Source organism: Mirounga angustirostris, unplaced genomic scaffold (genome assembly GCF_029215605.1).
Source record: "Mirounga angustirostris isolate CCGP_5_RB_7025 unplaced genomic scaffold, mMirAng1.0.hap1 SCAF_3, whole genome shotgun sequence".
In the NCBI taxonomy this organism is placed as follows: domain Eukaryota; kingdom Metazoa; phylum Chordata; class Mammalia; order Carnivora; family Phocidae; genus Mirounga; species Mirounga angustirostris.
The window spans coordinates 173,242-188,016 of NW_026991711.1; the positions used below are offsets into that span (position 1 = coordinate 173,242).

General features: G+C 46.8%; 1 protein-coding gene across 1 annotated transcript; it reads right to left on the bottom strand.

The window, feature by feature from the left end:
* Positions 1-826: 826 nt before the first annotated feature.
* CFAP97D2 (CFAP97 domain containing 2) lies at positions 827-14,361 on the bottom strand. The gene is made up of 3 exons (XM_064585755.1): positions 14,203-14,361; positions 2,180-2,260; positions 827-1,264 (listed from the first exon to the last, which is right to left on the bottom strand). The coding sequence occupies exons 1-3, from the start codon at positions 14,290-14,292 to the stop codon at positions 827-829; spliced, it is 609 nt and encodes a 202-aa protein (XP_064441825.1). The 5' UTR covers positions 14,293-14,361.
* Between the last annotated feature and the right edge of the window lie 414 nt (positions 14,362-14,775).

A 14,775-nucleotide genomic window follows, 5' to 3' on the forward strand; every position in this document is an offset into this window, starting at 1 on the left:
TGGAGGTTGACCCATAACTCCAGGTTTTTAATGGCAGGGGCTGGACATGGAGGCATTCCTGATACCAAGACCCGCTCCCCATCCTCCCAAGCCCCCCAGTGAACCACTGCTGGAAAACCCAGAGACAGATTGCTTCCACAAAGGCAGCCCAGGGGGAGTGCTGGATCCCCTCCTCCCATGCAGCCCTCCTATGTAACACACTTCCTGGTGCTTGAGGGTCAACTAAATTTTAATTTATTGCAAAACCTGGAAACCACTCTGAGCTTCTCGGAGACAGACACAGGCTAAAGGTTTTAGAAGTATGAACACTTCTGAAAACCTGCCTGCATTAAATCATCCTTCACAAGCACTAATGAACTTTTGCATTTAAAAGGAAAAGACAGCGATGTAACCAGTGAGCAAATTCTGGGGATTCGTAGGGTGCAGGGGACAGGGGTTGTTTGCCTTAGAGAAGAGGGGCTCTTAGGAGTCATAAGTGTCTTTAACTATTTGTAGGCAGATCTTAAAGACTGTGGAGGCCTGCTGTCAGAGAGCCCCTCTGGGTAAAAACCGTGTTGCTGGTGGAGAGCTGCCCCGGCACCGGGCTCTTCTGTAACAAACAGGAGCAATCACCCTCCCACACTGGACGCAGAGTTACACAACCGACCGATGCTGTTTCCAGACAAACATCGGGCCCAGTGTTGTGCCGGCAGAAAACCAACAATCTTGGCTGCTTTTGCACATGGAAACGCAGGAGCATCGCCTGAGCACAGGCCCCGGGGCAGGAACCCGCTTCCTGCCACCTCCTAGGTGCCCTCTTGGCCAGGTTCCTTCGCTGCCTGCTCCCTCAGTCTCCCCATGGCCCCTCCCTCATGGGGTGAGTGTGAGGGTTAAACAGGAAGATGGTGTAGCAGGCTTGGGACTGCACAGAGGGACCCCCAGAGCTGCCATTGGTGCCCTTGCTCTGCTGTGGGTATGGAATTAGCCTGAGCCCCAGGTAATACTCTGATGCACGCACCACAGAGGAAAAGGCACAGGGCTCTCTGCAGGGAGGATGGGAACCCCGTGTTCTGGCTCCGGCGCAGCTCTTCTGTGCAGGCCTGGAGTGGAACACTCTGGGCCCTGCCAGGTTTGGTACTGACTGTAGGGAGCAGGGGCCCCGGTACCTCCTCTGTGTGCAGTTGTTTCTGCTGTCGGTCTGGCCCCTGGTCCTCAGGATGCAGGACAATTTCGCCAGCAGCAGGCGGTTGTCCCTGTCGATGGTGGCGAGCCGCTCCTCTTCCAGCTGTGGACAGACACACCAGGAGCCTCTGGAAGCTCCAGCTACGTCCGTGCTATTACTGTGCAGATTTATTTAGAGGATCCCTTCAGCCCCACATTTCCTTTGACTTGAGCACACTTCAGCAGCCCGTGTGACATGGGCAGGCTCCCTTGTCTGTCTATGGATTGGAATACATTTGGATGGGGCCAAATTTCATATGCTCAGAGTGGAAGTAACAGTGAGGATGCTACGATTCTTTGTGAAATTAGGTCACCCTCCAAAACTCTGTGGCGGTGATGCTAATGAGGAAATCACTTCATGTTTTAAGAGAGGTATTTTATGCTGCTGAGAAGAAGAGAAGATTGGAGCCCAGAGGAAACGAAAATCCTCTCGGTTTAGGTTTTAGAACTGATTGATCTGCTGGCTTGCTTGGCAATGATTAGTTCTGCCCTCTTCAGCTGTCATTACTAACAGCCACAGAGAGAACACACAGCATTTAGCTTTGGGGGTATTACTATCAGCATAACCATGAGAGTCTTATTCTCACTAGATGGTTTGCACTTCAAGACATAAATATTCTGTGGTGGTCAAGAAATGGTCTTGTTTATTATTTTTTTTAAGAAATGGTCTTGTTTAAAGGAAGGGTACTGATTGATTTCTTTAAAGCTGCAGTGAGTAACATGCCACCGTGCTTTCCTGCCCCGCCCCGGCCTCTCTTCTTGGAGACAGCAGGTAGACTGGAGAAGTCTCCAGGTGTACCCACCACCCACCAGCTCCATTCTGGCGAGATGAGGTTAATCGGCTGCTGACACGGCATGTCATCGGTGATGACAGGAACTGTTTATCCCTTACTGAGCCTGCATTTTCCATTTCCCTAGTTTCTGAGCTGACGTTTCCTCAGTAGCTGCACCAGTAACTGAGAAGTAGAACAGAGATTACCTTCAGCTTCTTGAGTTTCAGGTGGAGGTGGCTGAGGCTCCGTGGGGCGTGGGCATCCACGAGGGGCTGGGCGTCCTGGACCTGCAGCGCAGAGAGGCAGTGTGACCCCAGGCACACTTTTAGCAGGTAATTAACATGAACTCAGATTGGGCTGCTTCTGGGCTATGGCACCGGGGACAAGTATTGGTGATTGCTTATGGCACTAAAGATTCCAAGGCAGCCTGGGAGAGAGGGTCCTGAAGGAGGCTCAGGACTTGAGTCAGAATCCAAATAACCGGGGCCCTGGGTGGCTCAGTCGTCAAGCGTCTGCCTTCGGCTCGGGTCATGGTCCCAGGGTCCTGGGATCGAGCCCCGCATCGGGCTCCCTGCTCCACGGGAAGCCTGCTTCTCCCTCTCCCACTCCCCCTGCTTGTGTTCCCTCTCTCGCTCTGTCTCCCTCTGTCAAATAAATAAATAAAATCTTTAAAAAAAAAAAAAGAATCCAAATAACCCCTGGAGGGAAACAGGCAGCCCTGGGAAATTTGCTTGCATTGTTGTTTTCAAGTAGAGAATTAAGTGGGTACCGAGTAAGAATTCATTAAATGTAAGTGCCAGGGTGCCTGGGTGGCTCAGTTGGTTAAGCGACTGCCTTCAGCTCAGGTCATGATCCTGGAGTCCCAGGATCGAGTCCCACGTCAGGCTCCCTGCTCAGCAGGGAGCCTGCTTCTCCCTCTAACCTTCCCCCTCTCGTGCTCTCTCTCTCTCTCTCTCATTCTCGCTCTCTCAAATAAATAAATAAAATCTTTTTAAAAATAAATAAATAAATAAATAAATGTAAGTGCCAGCAGACATTTCTATTCTGTTGCCTGCCAGAGGCCTTTAAGACGGTGAATTACGAAACTGTCCACCTCACGCTAATTTCTGAGCCTCCAGCAATATTCAGGATGAGCACCTGAAACATTGATTAAGTGCGGAATGATCTCTGCAGTTTCCTATCAGAAAGTGTACAAACAAGGGAAGAAAATTTATATTTTAAAATGTGGTGGAGTAAACGCATGAGGGCTATATGTATTACCATCTGCAATAAAAAGGAACCCCCCCATATTCTAGATACTTGCTTGTGGACCACTAGCTACTGGGCCCTATTAGCTGATAACCTGCAAGTGACGGTGATACCAGCTGAGTCTGTCTAAAATGATAATGTGAGCATCATGCACTCTGGGGATCAAACCCAGCGAGTCACGCAGCGGTTTCAGCAGAGCCCCTGTACAGACAGCCAGGACAGGGCAAAGGGGCTAGATGGCGAGGTGGCTTGAACAGCACACTCAGCAATGGGCGCGTGAGGGGAAGACTAAAGAACAGAGACGAGGGAATAACACAATTACATATGTGACCTGGAGGCCCTCTGTCACCGGGTGTGGAAGAAGACAAGACCAGAGTTGGGCTGGCCGGGGCTCTGGGGTGGTGAGCAGAGGTATGCTGGTGATGGTGGGAGTGGGGTCAGCAGGAGCCAGGCCTCAGGGGACACATGTCTGTGGCGTGGGGTGAGGGAGAAAGGAGCAGTGAAGAATGGCCCGAGGCTTGCAGTTTTGATGCCTGGTGACAGTAGGACAGGAAGAGAGGTGGTGAGCAGTTTGCGGGGTAGCCAGTAAGTCCTGTGTTGGGTGACTGTGTGGAGCTTTCTAGAAGCAATTAGTTTGGGCTGTAGGTAAAAATTTGAGGCTAATTATGGTTATTAAAAACATGACACTAATTTGCCTTATTATAGCACTTACTTTTGACCAAGGTCTTTTGAATACACTGTTTTCCTAGCTGCCCCCTCTTGTTTGTCATACACACTAAATATGGAAGAAAGGAAGCTGTTCCTTACAGTTGATAAATGTAGAAGGAGTTAGGACAAGGGGACATTGCCATTTTATAACCATCATAGTACGGACTGGTTTGGGCACCATCATCAACAGATGTTCCATCTCGGGGGAAAGTCTGGTGAGGAAGACAGAGCTGGAGTGACTGATGTGGGGCTCAGAGAGAGCAGCTGAGGTGACAGGGTTCACCTCAAAGAATGCTGGGACGCTCAGCACTGAGAGATGCCAGGAACCACGAGTGTCTGGTGAGGCTGGGAGCAGGGGCCTTGTTGAGTCTTTGCACGAAGCGGGGATGCCTGCCGTTGTCTGCTCTGCCTCCGGAGATATGAGCATGGAAGACTTTGGCTGTGGGCACAGCGGGGGCGGCTGGAGCGGCGGGAGGAGGGGTCAGGGCTCCTCCTGGCTCCATGCCTAAAAAGTCACAGTTTCTCTAGGCAGATTTCCATGGAGACCAGACTGCCCCAAAGACCACATGCCCGGACATGGGGAGTCCAACAAAACTGGATTAATCAGAGCATGCAGAGCTTCCAGTCAATTTCCAGTACTTTGTCTTCCAGACACTGGAGGGATGTTCCCAACATGAAAATGAGAAATAAAAAAACCAAACAGGGGACCTTGAAGAGACAGAGATGTTGAAAGGACCAGAGGAAAATGTCAGGTAAACTCTAAGTAACAACCGTGGAGAGACAAAAGAAGATGTTTTATCTACACAATAAGAAGGATATTCTGGAAAAAGGAATGATTACTGATAATAGTCCTTGAAAACTAAAACTGAAATAAGTTGAATTAAGGGGCTGAGGATAAAACCAAGAAACATCCCAAAAGTGAGCCAGAAATAGAGAGATGGGCAGCAGAAGAGAAAATAAAAGGAAACTAGAGACTCAATATTGGGTCTGGGACATCTAACTAGTAGGGTTTCTAGAAAGTGGAAGGGGACAGAATTTTCAGAGTCTCTAAAATGAAAGAATCCATCAGAATAAACTCAAAGAGACTCATATGGAAGCATGTCATCACAAAATGTCAGAATATCAGCAGTAAAGAGGAGGTCCTTCTTAAAAGTTTCTGGAAAGAAACACCCACATGCCCATACCCCTGGTCACAGAGGAGTCACAGGATTCTTTAGAGAAGGTGTTGGCTGAAGCAGAGGGCTGGCCATGCTCACGCTGCCACAGGCTCGAGCTATCACTCCTGCCCAGACAGGACATCATTTCCCAGGACTCTTGGCACTGAGGTGTGGCCCTCTGATGAGCTCTTACCAATGCAGCACCACAGATGTTCCAATTTTAGGCCAAGGTCTCTATGAAGCAGGTGTGCCTTATGTGCTCTCCCCCCCATCCCTGGCTGGACCCAGGTTGTCACAGAGCCTAATGGACGGGGGAGCCACAGGTGAGTGGGGCTGGTCTGGAGTCATCCACACATGGGAACAGGGGCAGGGATTATGCTTTGAGGGTGTTGGGGCCTTTATACATTTAGGGTCTATTTGTTACAGCATCTCACATTACCCTAACTTATGATGAGGACTAATGCCTTTAACATCCTGAGGGAAGGCTATTTCCATCCTAGAATCTGATACCAAACTTTCTATCAGGAGTGATGGGAGGAGATGCCTGCGTGGCTCGGTCGGTTAAGTGTCTGCCTTCCACTCAGGTCATTATCCCAGGGTTTTGGGGTTGAGTCCTGCATCGGGCTCCCTGCTCAGCGGAGAGGCTGCTTCTCTCTCTGCCTCTGCTCCCCCTGCTTATGCTCTCTCTCTCTCTGACAAATACATAAATAAAGTCTTTAAAAAAAAGAGTGATGGGAGAATAGAAGGATTTTTAGCACAGAGACCAAAAAAAAAAAAAAAAAAAAAAAAAAAAAAACCCACCAAAACAAAGAAAAAAGCCCCAAGCAAACAAAAACCTCCCCTGCACCTGTCCTTGGGAAGCCACCACGGGATGTGCTTCATCACATGAGGGTGTAAACCAAGACTCAGAAAAACATGTCATCCAGGAAAATTATTTTCAACACAGGAGACCAGCAAAGGGAGCCCCATAGACATCAGTTCCGTGGGCCCAAAGAGTGAACCATGGGCCATCCAGATGGGAGCAGGAAGATGGAGGACCACAGAAAGGGTGTGTGTGTGGGGGGGGGGTGAAAGATTATTTGAAGTTTTTGAGTATTTGAGAATTTATTCATCAGCATTTGATGACTAATGGAATATTTGAAAAAAAAATAGCTACAAATATATAGAAAACACAAGCAACATGAACACAAGGTAATATTAACTCTTACAAGAAATTGTAAGAGAAAGGAGATATAATTACAACTTGACTCAATAGTAAATGGTTTTGCATAGTCACTCTAACTGGTTACTGATTTAATGAACACTGATTATATCTATGTTGAGAAGAAATGGTAAATGAGCATATTATCCTGAGAAATGGAGGTCAAGACCAGGAGAAACTGCCAAAAGGGCTGAGCATGGCTGCCTCGGAACTGGGCTTTGCTGCAGGGAGAGGCCACTGCTTTTCATCAAAGTGTTTTGGTACAACTTGATTTTTTTAAAATGTACTTTTATCACTCTGATAAAAACTAAAAGTAACTAAAGAATTGTCGGATGGAGACATAACTAGAATGGAGAGAAGCATAATCAACTGTGTAGGCTCCCGAGAAGGCAGGTGGCCTAACGGCTCAGTGGAGTCAGCCAAGCCCGGCCACCAGCAGGAGCCCGGCAACCCGGGTGCATAGATGGGCTTCCCTAGCCACCCTCAGCTGCCCAGTGCCCACAGAGGAGAGCGCGCATTGTCCCCTCCAGTAGGGTTTTGCCAGACGAATGTGCACGTGAAGCCAAGGGTCCCGACGGCTCTTGCCCTTCCTCGGACTTCCCTCCCTGCTCTCTCCACTTGTGCTCCCACGGCGCGTTTCAGAAGTGCGGAGAGCACGGAGACAGGAGCAAAGATACTGAAGACCCCCCCCATGGAGAATAAACAAGTGCCAACATCCTGTCTCAGCCCACCCCGCACACCTCCCCAGGCCACCCCCACCCTGGAGTCCCCTGTGTCCTTCCTACCCTGTTTCTGTATTTTTACTGCTAGGAACGCACGTATAACCCATATATTCTATTGTTACCTTTTTAAATTTATGGAAATTGTATTGACCTATAATTACCACTCTGCTTCTCTTTTCACTCAAAATTATGGTTTCTAAAAAATATAGTATAAACTTTAAACATAAAGAAAAATGAGAAAAATAGTATAATGAACCCCCATGTAGTCTCACTCAGCTTCATCAAAACCAACTCGTGGCCACTCTGGTTTCAACTCTGCCCCCACCCACTGCCCCTCCCTCATCTGAGATGATAGCAAAGCAAACCAAGCAAATCTTTTTCATCCTTAAACTTTTTTTTTTAAAGATTTTATTTATTTATTTGACAGAGAGACACAGTGAGAGCAGGATCACAAGCAGGGGGAGAGGGAGAGGGAGAAACAGGCTTCCCGTGGAGCAGGGAGCCCGATGCGGGGCTCGATCCCAGGACCCTGGGATCATGACCTGAGCCCAAGGCAGACGCTTAACGACTGAGCCACCCGGGCACCCCCATCCTTAAACATTTTAATATATGTCTCCACAATATAGGGAACCTTTTAAAAAATACATCCTAGTGATACCATAATCACAGCAAGTACAACAGTTCTTTGACTAAGTATTCAGGCACCGCCCACGTTTCTTCTACTGTTCCCTCCCCTCTCTCTTTGTCTTCCTCCTTTGCTTGTTTGACTTACGACCCAAGTAAAAAGGTCCATAAATTGCACTCACTTGATATATCTCTTGCATCTCTCTCTTTTTTTTAAAGCTTTATTTATTTATTTTAGAGTGCGAGAGAGAGCAAGGGGAGGGGCAGAGGGAAGAGAGCATCTCAAGCAGACTCCTGGCTGAGCACGGAGCCTGCTGACACTGGGCTCGATCTCATGACCCTGAGATCACGACCTGAGCCGAAATCAAGAGCCAGACGCTTAACCGACTGAGCCACCAGGTGCCCCTGCATCTCTCTTTTTGTTTAAATTTATTTTTATTTTATTATTATTATTTTTAAGATTTTATTTATTCATTTGAGACAGAGAGATACAGAAAGAGAGAGCATGAGCAGGGGGAGAGGCAGAGGGAGAGAGAGAAGCAGACTCCCCGCCGAGCCAGGAGCCAGACTTGGGGCTCCATCCCAGAACCCTGGGATCAGGACCTGAGCCGAAGGCAGATGCTTAACCATCTGAGCCACCCAGGCGCCCCAACCCCTGCATCTCTTTTAATTATAGTTTCTCCCTCCATTTCCCCCCTTGCAATGTGTTATAAGGAAACCAGATAATTTGTCCTGTGGATGTTCTCAGTCTGGATTTTGCTGACAGAACACCTAGCACCACCTGTAAACTGATAGAAATTCAGGTTTGATTTTTTCCTTGGCAAGACTTTCCCTTAGGTGGTGCTGTGATATTTTATCACAAGGTACACATATCTGCTTATCTCTGTTTTTATGAAAAATTGAGACATTCTAAGTCCATCATTCATTCTACGTTTATTTGCTGGAATACTTCTATGAAGACAAGCTTCACTTTGGCAGCGTACGTACTGGGCTCTCTTTAGGAGTTGGTTGTTAGCCCCTTTCAAAGGTGGCCAATAAGGTGTTCCTGTTTAACATCATCAGGAAATCAAAGATTCAAATCTGTTTGATATGTTTCAATCCCCCACCATTGATATTCAACCTACCCCATCTGTGGCCCCGTGAGATGATTGGCTTTTCCAGCAGTGCTAATAGCCTTGACAGCTTCCTTGCTTTCTGGAGTGACAAGGTGACACAGGGTTATCTTTATATATCCTGTCTCAACTTGGAATCTGCCATTTCTACAAGCGAGCCTGGTTCTTCCAATGGGAAATGGTGTTTAGAGACCACAGTCTGGGAGCCAGGAGTTTCATTTACAACCGGTTTGTTCTTTCAAGGCCTTTGCCATAGAGCTCACCTGGTCCTTCCAGCTTTGGTTCAGAACCCATTCCCTTTAACTAGGCTTAGGGGTCTTACTTCTGCATTTCCCTCCTCCTGAGCTAAAAATCCCAGTTCTCAATGACATCAACATGATTACTCATTTGCTTTATCCCACCCTAAACACACACATAGTCCATAAGAATAAAACTGACATTTCGTGGACATCTGCCTTAGCAGCATATTTATGGATCTGTCTCCACAGGCAAGGGAAACAGAAGCAAAAATAAACTATTGGGACTACACCAAAATGAAAAGCTTCTGCACAGTGAAGGAAACTACCAACAAAAAGAAAAGGCAACCTACCAAATGGGAGAGGATATCTGCAAATGACAAACACAATAAGGGTTAATATCCAAAATGTATAAAGAACTTGTATAACTCAATACTGAAAAACAATCCTATTAAAAAGTGGGGAGAGATGGGGCACCTGGGTGGCTCAGTTGTTAAGTGTTTGCCTTCGGTTCAAGTCATGATCTCAGGGTCCTGGGATCAAGCCCCGCATTGGGCTCCCTGCTCAGCAGGAAGCCTGCTTCTCCCTCTCCCTCTCCCACTCCCCCTGCTTGTGTTCCCTCTTTCGTGGTTTCTGTCTCTCTGTCAAATAAATAAATAAATCTTTAAAAAAAAATAGGCAGAGAATCTGAATAGACACTTTCCTGAAGAAGACATCCAGATGGCCAACAGACACATGAAAAGAGACTCAGCATTCCTCATCATCAGGGAAATGCAAATCAAAACCAGTGAGATAACACCTTACACAAGAGTGGCTACAATCAAAAAGACAAGAAATAACAAGTGTTGGTGAAGATGTGGAGAAAAAGGAACTCTCATGCACTGCTGGTGGGAATGCAAACTAGTGCAGCCATTCTGGAAAACAGCATAGAGTTTCCTCAAAAAAATAAAAATAGAAATACCATATGATCCAGTAATTCCACTACAGGGTTTTTACCCAAAGAAAATTAGTGAAGACACTAATTTGAAAAGACACATGCACCCCTATGTTTATTGCAGCATTATTTACAATAACAGGGATATAGAAGCAGCCCAAGTGTCCGCTGATACATGAATGGATGAAGAAGAGATGGTGTATACATGTAATGGAATATTACTCAGCCATAAAAAAAGAAAGATCTTGCCATTTGTGACAACACGGATGGACCTAGAGGGTACAATGCTAAGTGAAATACGTCAGAGAAAGATAAACAGCATACAATTTCACTTATATGTGGATTTTTTCAAGCAAAATGAACAAACAAAAAACAGACTCGTAAATACAGAGAACAGACTGGTGGTTGCCAAAGGGAGAGGGGTGGGGGTTGGGTGAAACAGGTGAAGGGCGTTAAGGGGTACAAACTTCCAGGTATAAAATAAGTCAGGGAGATGGAGATGACAGCATAGGGAATACAGTCGATAATATTGCAGTAACCTTGCACGGTGACAGATGGTGACTATACTTAGGGGAGTGCGGAGAGAGTGATACAGAATTATCGAACCACCGTGTTGTACACCCGAAATTAATACAGCATTGTGTGTCCACTCCACTTCAACAATAAAGAAGAGATACATTAATTGAAAAGATAAACACACCTGAAGTAGGTCCTCTCAATATGGCTGTGAAGGCAATTATATCTACACTTAGGTCCATTTTATTTTCAATATTTTGGAATGCTTCTTAAGTTTAATTTGTTTTATAATATGTGAAATATTTACCTGGGTCAGAGTCAAATCTGTCAAACAACTGCTTTTTCTAAGAGGTCTGGGCTCTATCCCTGTCATCTTTACCCTGTTCCCTGTTGACTAATTTTACCGTCACTCCTTTAACTTTTGAAAATAAAGGATACACAATACGTATGTGTCAATATATTGGTATGTATGTGTATATAGATATATTGTCATCCCCTCTTTTTTAGACAAATGTAGCATATTTACACATTTTTCTTCACGTTGCCTTTTCTATTTCACAACGCACTCTAGACATAATTCTGTAGTGGCATATAGAGAGGTTTCTGGTTCCTTTTTGTACCTGCATAGTATGTCATTGTGTGAAAGCATCCTATCTTATTCACCCAGCTTGCTTTTGATGGACATTTGGGTTAGCTCCAATTTTGCTATTACAAATACTGCTGCAATTAGTATCTTTTGCAATTTCTTTTCAGATCTTTGCCAGTGTGCCTTTGGAATGGGTACTGTGGGTTAAAGGCTAAATGCATGTGCGGTTTCATTGGGGATTACTAGATCCCCCATGGGGCTGTGTCCACTGCATGCCCACTAGCACTGTGGACAGTGCCTCTTTCCCCAGAGCACTGCCAAAGATTTGGGGGATTTTTGCCAACCTGCTAGTTGAGAAATGGTATTACGGTGCAAGTTTAGTTTGCATTTTTTTGTTGTAAGTGAAGTGGACCAACTTTTTATAGGTTAAGAGCTATTTGCAATTCTTTCTCTGTGAACTTTTGTTCATGCCCCTTGCCCGTCTTTATGTGGAGTGGTTTGCATTTTTCTTTTTCTTTTTAGAAGTTCTTTATATATAAGGATATTAACCCTTTATGATATAAGTTGCAATCATTTTTCCCAATTTATATTTGTTTTTCCATTGATTCTTCTGGGTTCTTTAGATATTTCATCATTTCATTTACAAATAGAAAAAAAAACCCAATACCTATTTCATTGCATTTTCATGCATAATGGATTTGTCTTGTCTGCTTGCTAATACCTCCAACACAATTTAAAAGGGTATACAAGATAGTAGGCATCCTTGTCCTATTTCTAATTTTACAGGGAATACCTTTAGTGTTTCCCTATTAATTAAGTACTGTCTTAGGACTGAGACATTCATATTTTATTATGTTGGGGAAATATCAGTAGCAATGTCTATTTTATTAAGGTCATTTTAATTTTATTTTTAGCATCAGTGGGTATTTAGGCTCTGAGACAGACTGCCCTGTTAAGATGCCGGGCTGAGGACAAGGTGCTCTATTCTAGAGCTGCTTTGGGCACTGCACGCTCCTGAAAATCCTTTTTCTCCCTTCTGTATGTTCCCAAGGATTCTCAGCCAAGCAGTAAGAAACTAAGTAACTCTAAAGAGCTAACTCCCCTTTACTCTTAATATGGAAGAAGAATTTGTTTTAAGCCAAGTTTTAGTGCCAGCTAGTGAGACTGGAGTTGGTTCTTGCAGTTGCCTCCAGGCAGGGCAGTGTGGCCCCCACCCCCGGGGCCGTCCCTCCTCCTCTCCCTTCCTTCTGCTGCGGGCCCACGTTGCCCCTCATTCATGGGGGCCTTCACCATCTGGACCACAGTCTTGTCTTCCCACAATGCATTCTACACCACCGACCGGTGCTGCCAGCTCCCTGCACCCTCCTGTCTTAACCTCGCCCCTCCCCTCCCCTCCCCTCCCCTTCCCTCCTCTCCTCTCCTCTCTTCTCCTCTCCTCGCCCCTCCCCTCATTTCCCCTCCTCTCCTCTCCCCTCCCCCCCCCCTCATTTCTCCTCCTCTCCTCTCCCCTCCCCTCCCCTCCTCTCCTCCAAACCCCTGCCAAGACTGCTGGCATCGTCGGCACCTAGGATGGCCCCTCTGGCTCCAGTTGCCCCATCCCACACCCATAGTTCTCTTCTATTCAGCTTTCTTAGTTGACTGTATCTGAGACTTGCTCCCTGTCTTCACGTCATTCCCTCCCAGGTAAGACATATGGCCCTCCCTTTAACACCTGACACTGGGATCACGGGTTCCCCCGGCCCCCGTCTCAGCTGCTGGCCATGCCATATTGGGGTGTTTCAGCACTCCCTTCTTAGACCCAGCAACCATGTGCTTCTGAGACATCTCAGAGGGGTGTGCATCAGGGCAAAGTAATTTCATGCTCCACCACCACACCCGGGTCCCACGCCAAATGCCAGTCTTCCCTATTCATTAGCTCCCCGCTTCATACAATGACTATTCCAAATCTTCCTTATCTCAGAGTTTCTTAGGCACAGAGCCTCGTTGTTCACTTCCATTGAGGGTGTTTATCAACCACCTACCTCTTCCCAGAGACAATTCTAGTCCCTGGGACACACACATGAACAACAAAACTCTCATGACGTTTACATTCTTATCTATTCTTCAAAGAGGCAATGCCAGTTGATTTTGAACTTATTACCATAAGCGCTCTTTCAATTTTTCACTGCTATCAACTCTTTGCTAAGCATGACTCACTAGGTGCTCTAGGTGCTGAGGATGTCCTAGCAGCTTGATGCGGCCACCACCTCCCCGCCATGGGGGAAACAAACCAGACAAGATAAATACGTTCCATCAATCATGTGGTGACATGAGAGCAGAATGAGGAACTAGAGAGCGATGGGGGTGTGCTTCCTAAAAGAGGGCACAGAGGAGATTGTAGGAAGTCTAGAGGTCTGAGGAAGTGAGGGTGAGCCCTGGGACAGCCGGGCTCCCAAGGCAGACAGCAGGTGCAGGGCCCAGGTATGGGGGGGGCACCAGAGCAGCCTTGCAGTAAGTGTGACCTCCCTGAGGCCACCACATCACCACAACGCAGGCGTGCAGAATCCCGGGTGGAGTAGAAAGGCTCACCTGGATCTTGTATCCTGCAGAAAGCTGGGGTCCCCTCCCTGGGGAGATGCCTTCAGAGCAACACAGAGCAACACCCCCTTCCCAGAGTACTCCTTTCTTGGAGCATTTCTCAACCTCGAGGAACACAGACATGAAGAGACAGCAGCGGCTGAGTGTCGTGCGGTTGGGGGGCACACTGACATCTCAGGGGCGTAAGACCACCACGGCAGACCATTTCAAAAGCACAAGGTGACCTTTTCAAATGATATCCACATTTGCATCAAATAATGGAAATAATAGCATATCTCCTAATGGACATCCCACCGGAATATGCTGTTTTGATAGGGGAGAGGGTCCCTCGGATTTCTGTGTCTTAAGATACTTTCAAGTCATTCAGGAAAAACTAGGTACTTTATAAATGTGCCGTAATTCAGAGTCCTAAAATGTGGCAACGGAAAACCACAGTCCATTTTTATTGTATGACAACGTATATGACCAACCTTTTAAGGAAATGAGATTTCAACCATTCCATCTCTGAAATAAAATTAGCTTTTGGTTTCCAGGGAAAGCCCTGGCAGCCACGGGGGCTGCTCTGCCGCCCGCTCTGAGCCATCTGGGCTGACCCCCACCTTTCCTACCTTTCTCCTGTGATCCTGGTAGGCTTTCTCCCAGGTGCCCGGCAGGCACTCGCTGCCACAGGGAAGAGTTGGCCTGGGGGCTCTCTGCATTTCAGATTGCAAAACCAGCTGCTCCCTTCCAGGAATGGAGCCACCCGGGTGCGATCTGCAGAGGGTTGTGTTTGCTGGATCAGCTGTCAGTTGTCATGGCGGCCAAGCCAGGGAGAAAAGAAAGGGCAAGAGGAGATCATAACGTAGGAGGATGGAAGATCCTTCTGCTCCAGAGGGTATTTTCTCAGCAGATCTTAAGTAGCTTACTGATGCCATTTGGAGGCCCACTGCTCACCTCCCCCATACTCATGGAAAAGGGCAAAGAGTTTCTTCCCCAGATGACTTTCCCCTTCCCAGCCTTCCCTTCTTTTCTTGCTTTCTTCCTTCCCCAACCGTCCTTTCCCTCTTTCCTTTCTCATATTCTCCTCCCTCCCCCTTCCTGCCTCCTGTCCTTATCCCCTTTCTCTCCTATCTTTGAATAACTTATAATAATTTGGGCAACTCCAAATATTTGCAGCTTAGGTGGCAGATCTTCATTTTTTT

Excerpts from the sequence above, each read along its gene's own strand:
- CFAP97D2 (XM_064585755.1), bottom strand. The coding sequence starts at position 14,292 with ATGCAGAGAGCCCCCAGGCCAACTCTTCCCTGTGGCAGCGAGTGCCTG. Across the intron at positions 2,261-14,202 it reads ACCAGGATCACAGGAGAAAG|GTCCAGGACGCCCAGCCCCT; the intron begins GTAGGAAAGGTG and ends TCTGCGCTGCAG. Across the intron at positions 1,265-2,179 it reads TGAAACTCAAGAAGCTGAAG|CTGGAAGAGGAGCGGCTCGC; the intron begins GTAATCTCTGTT and ends GTCTGTCCACAG.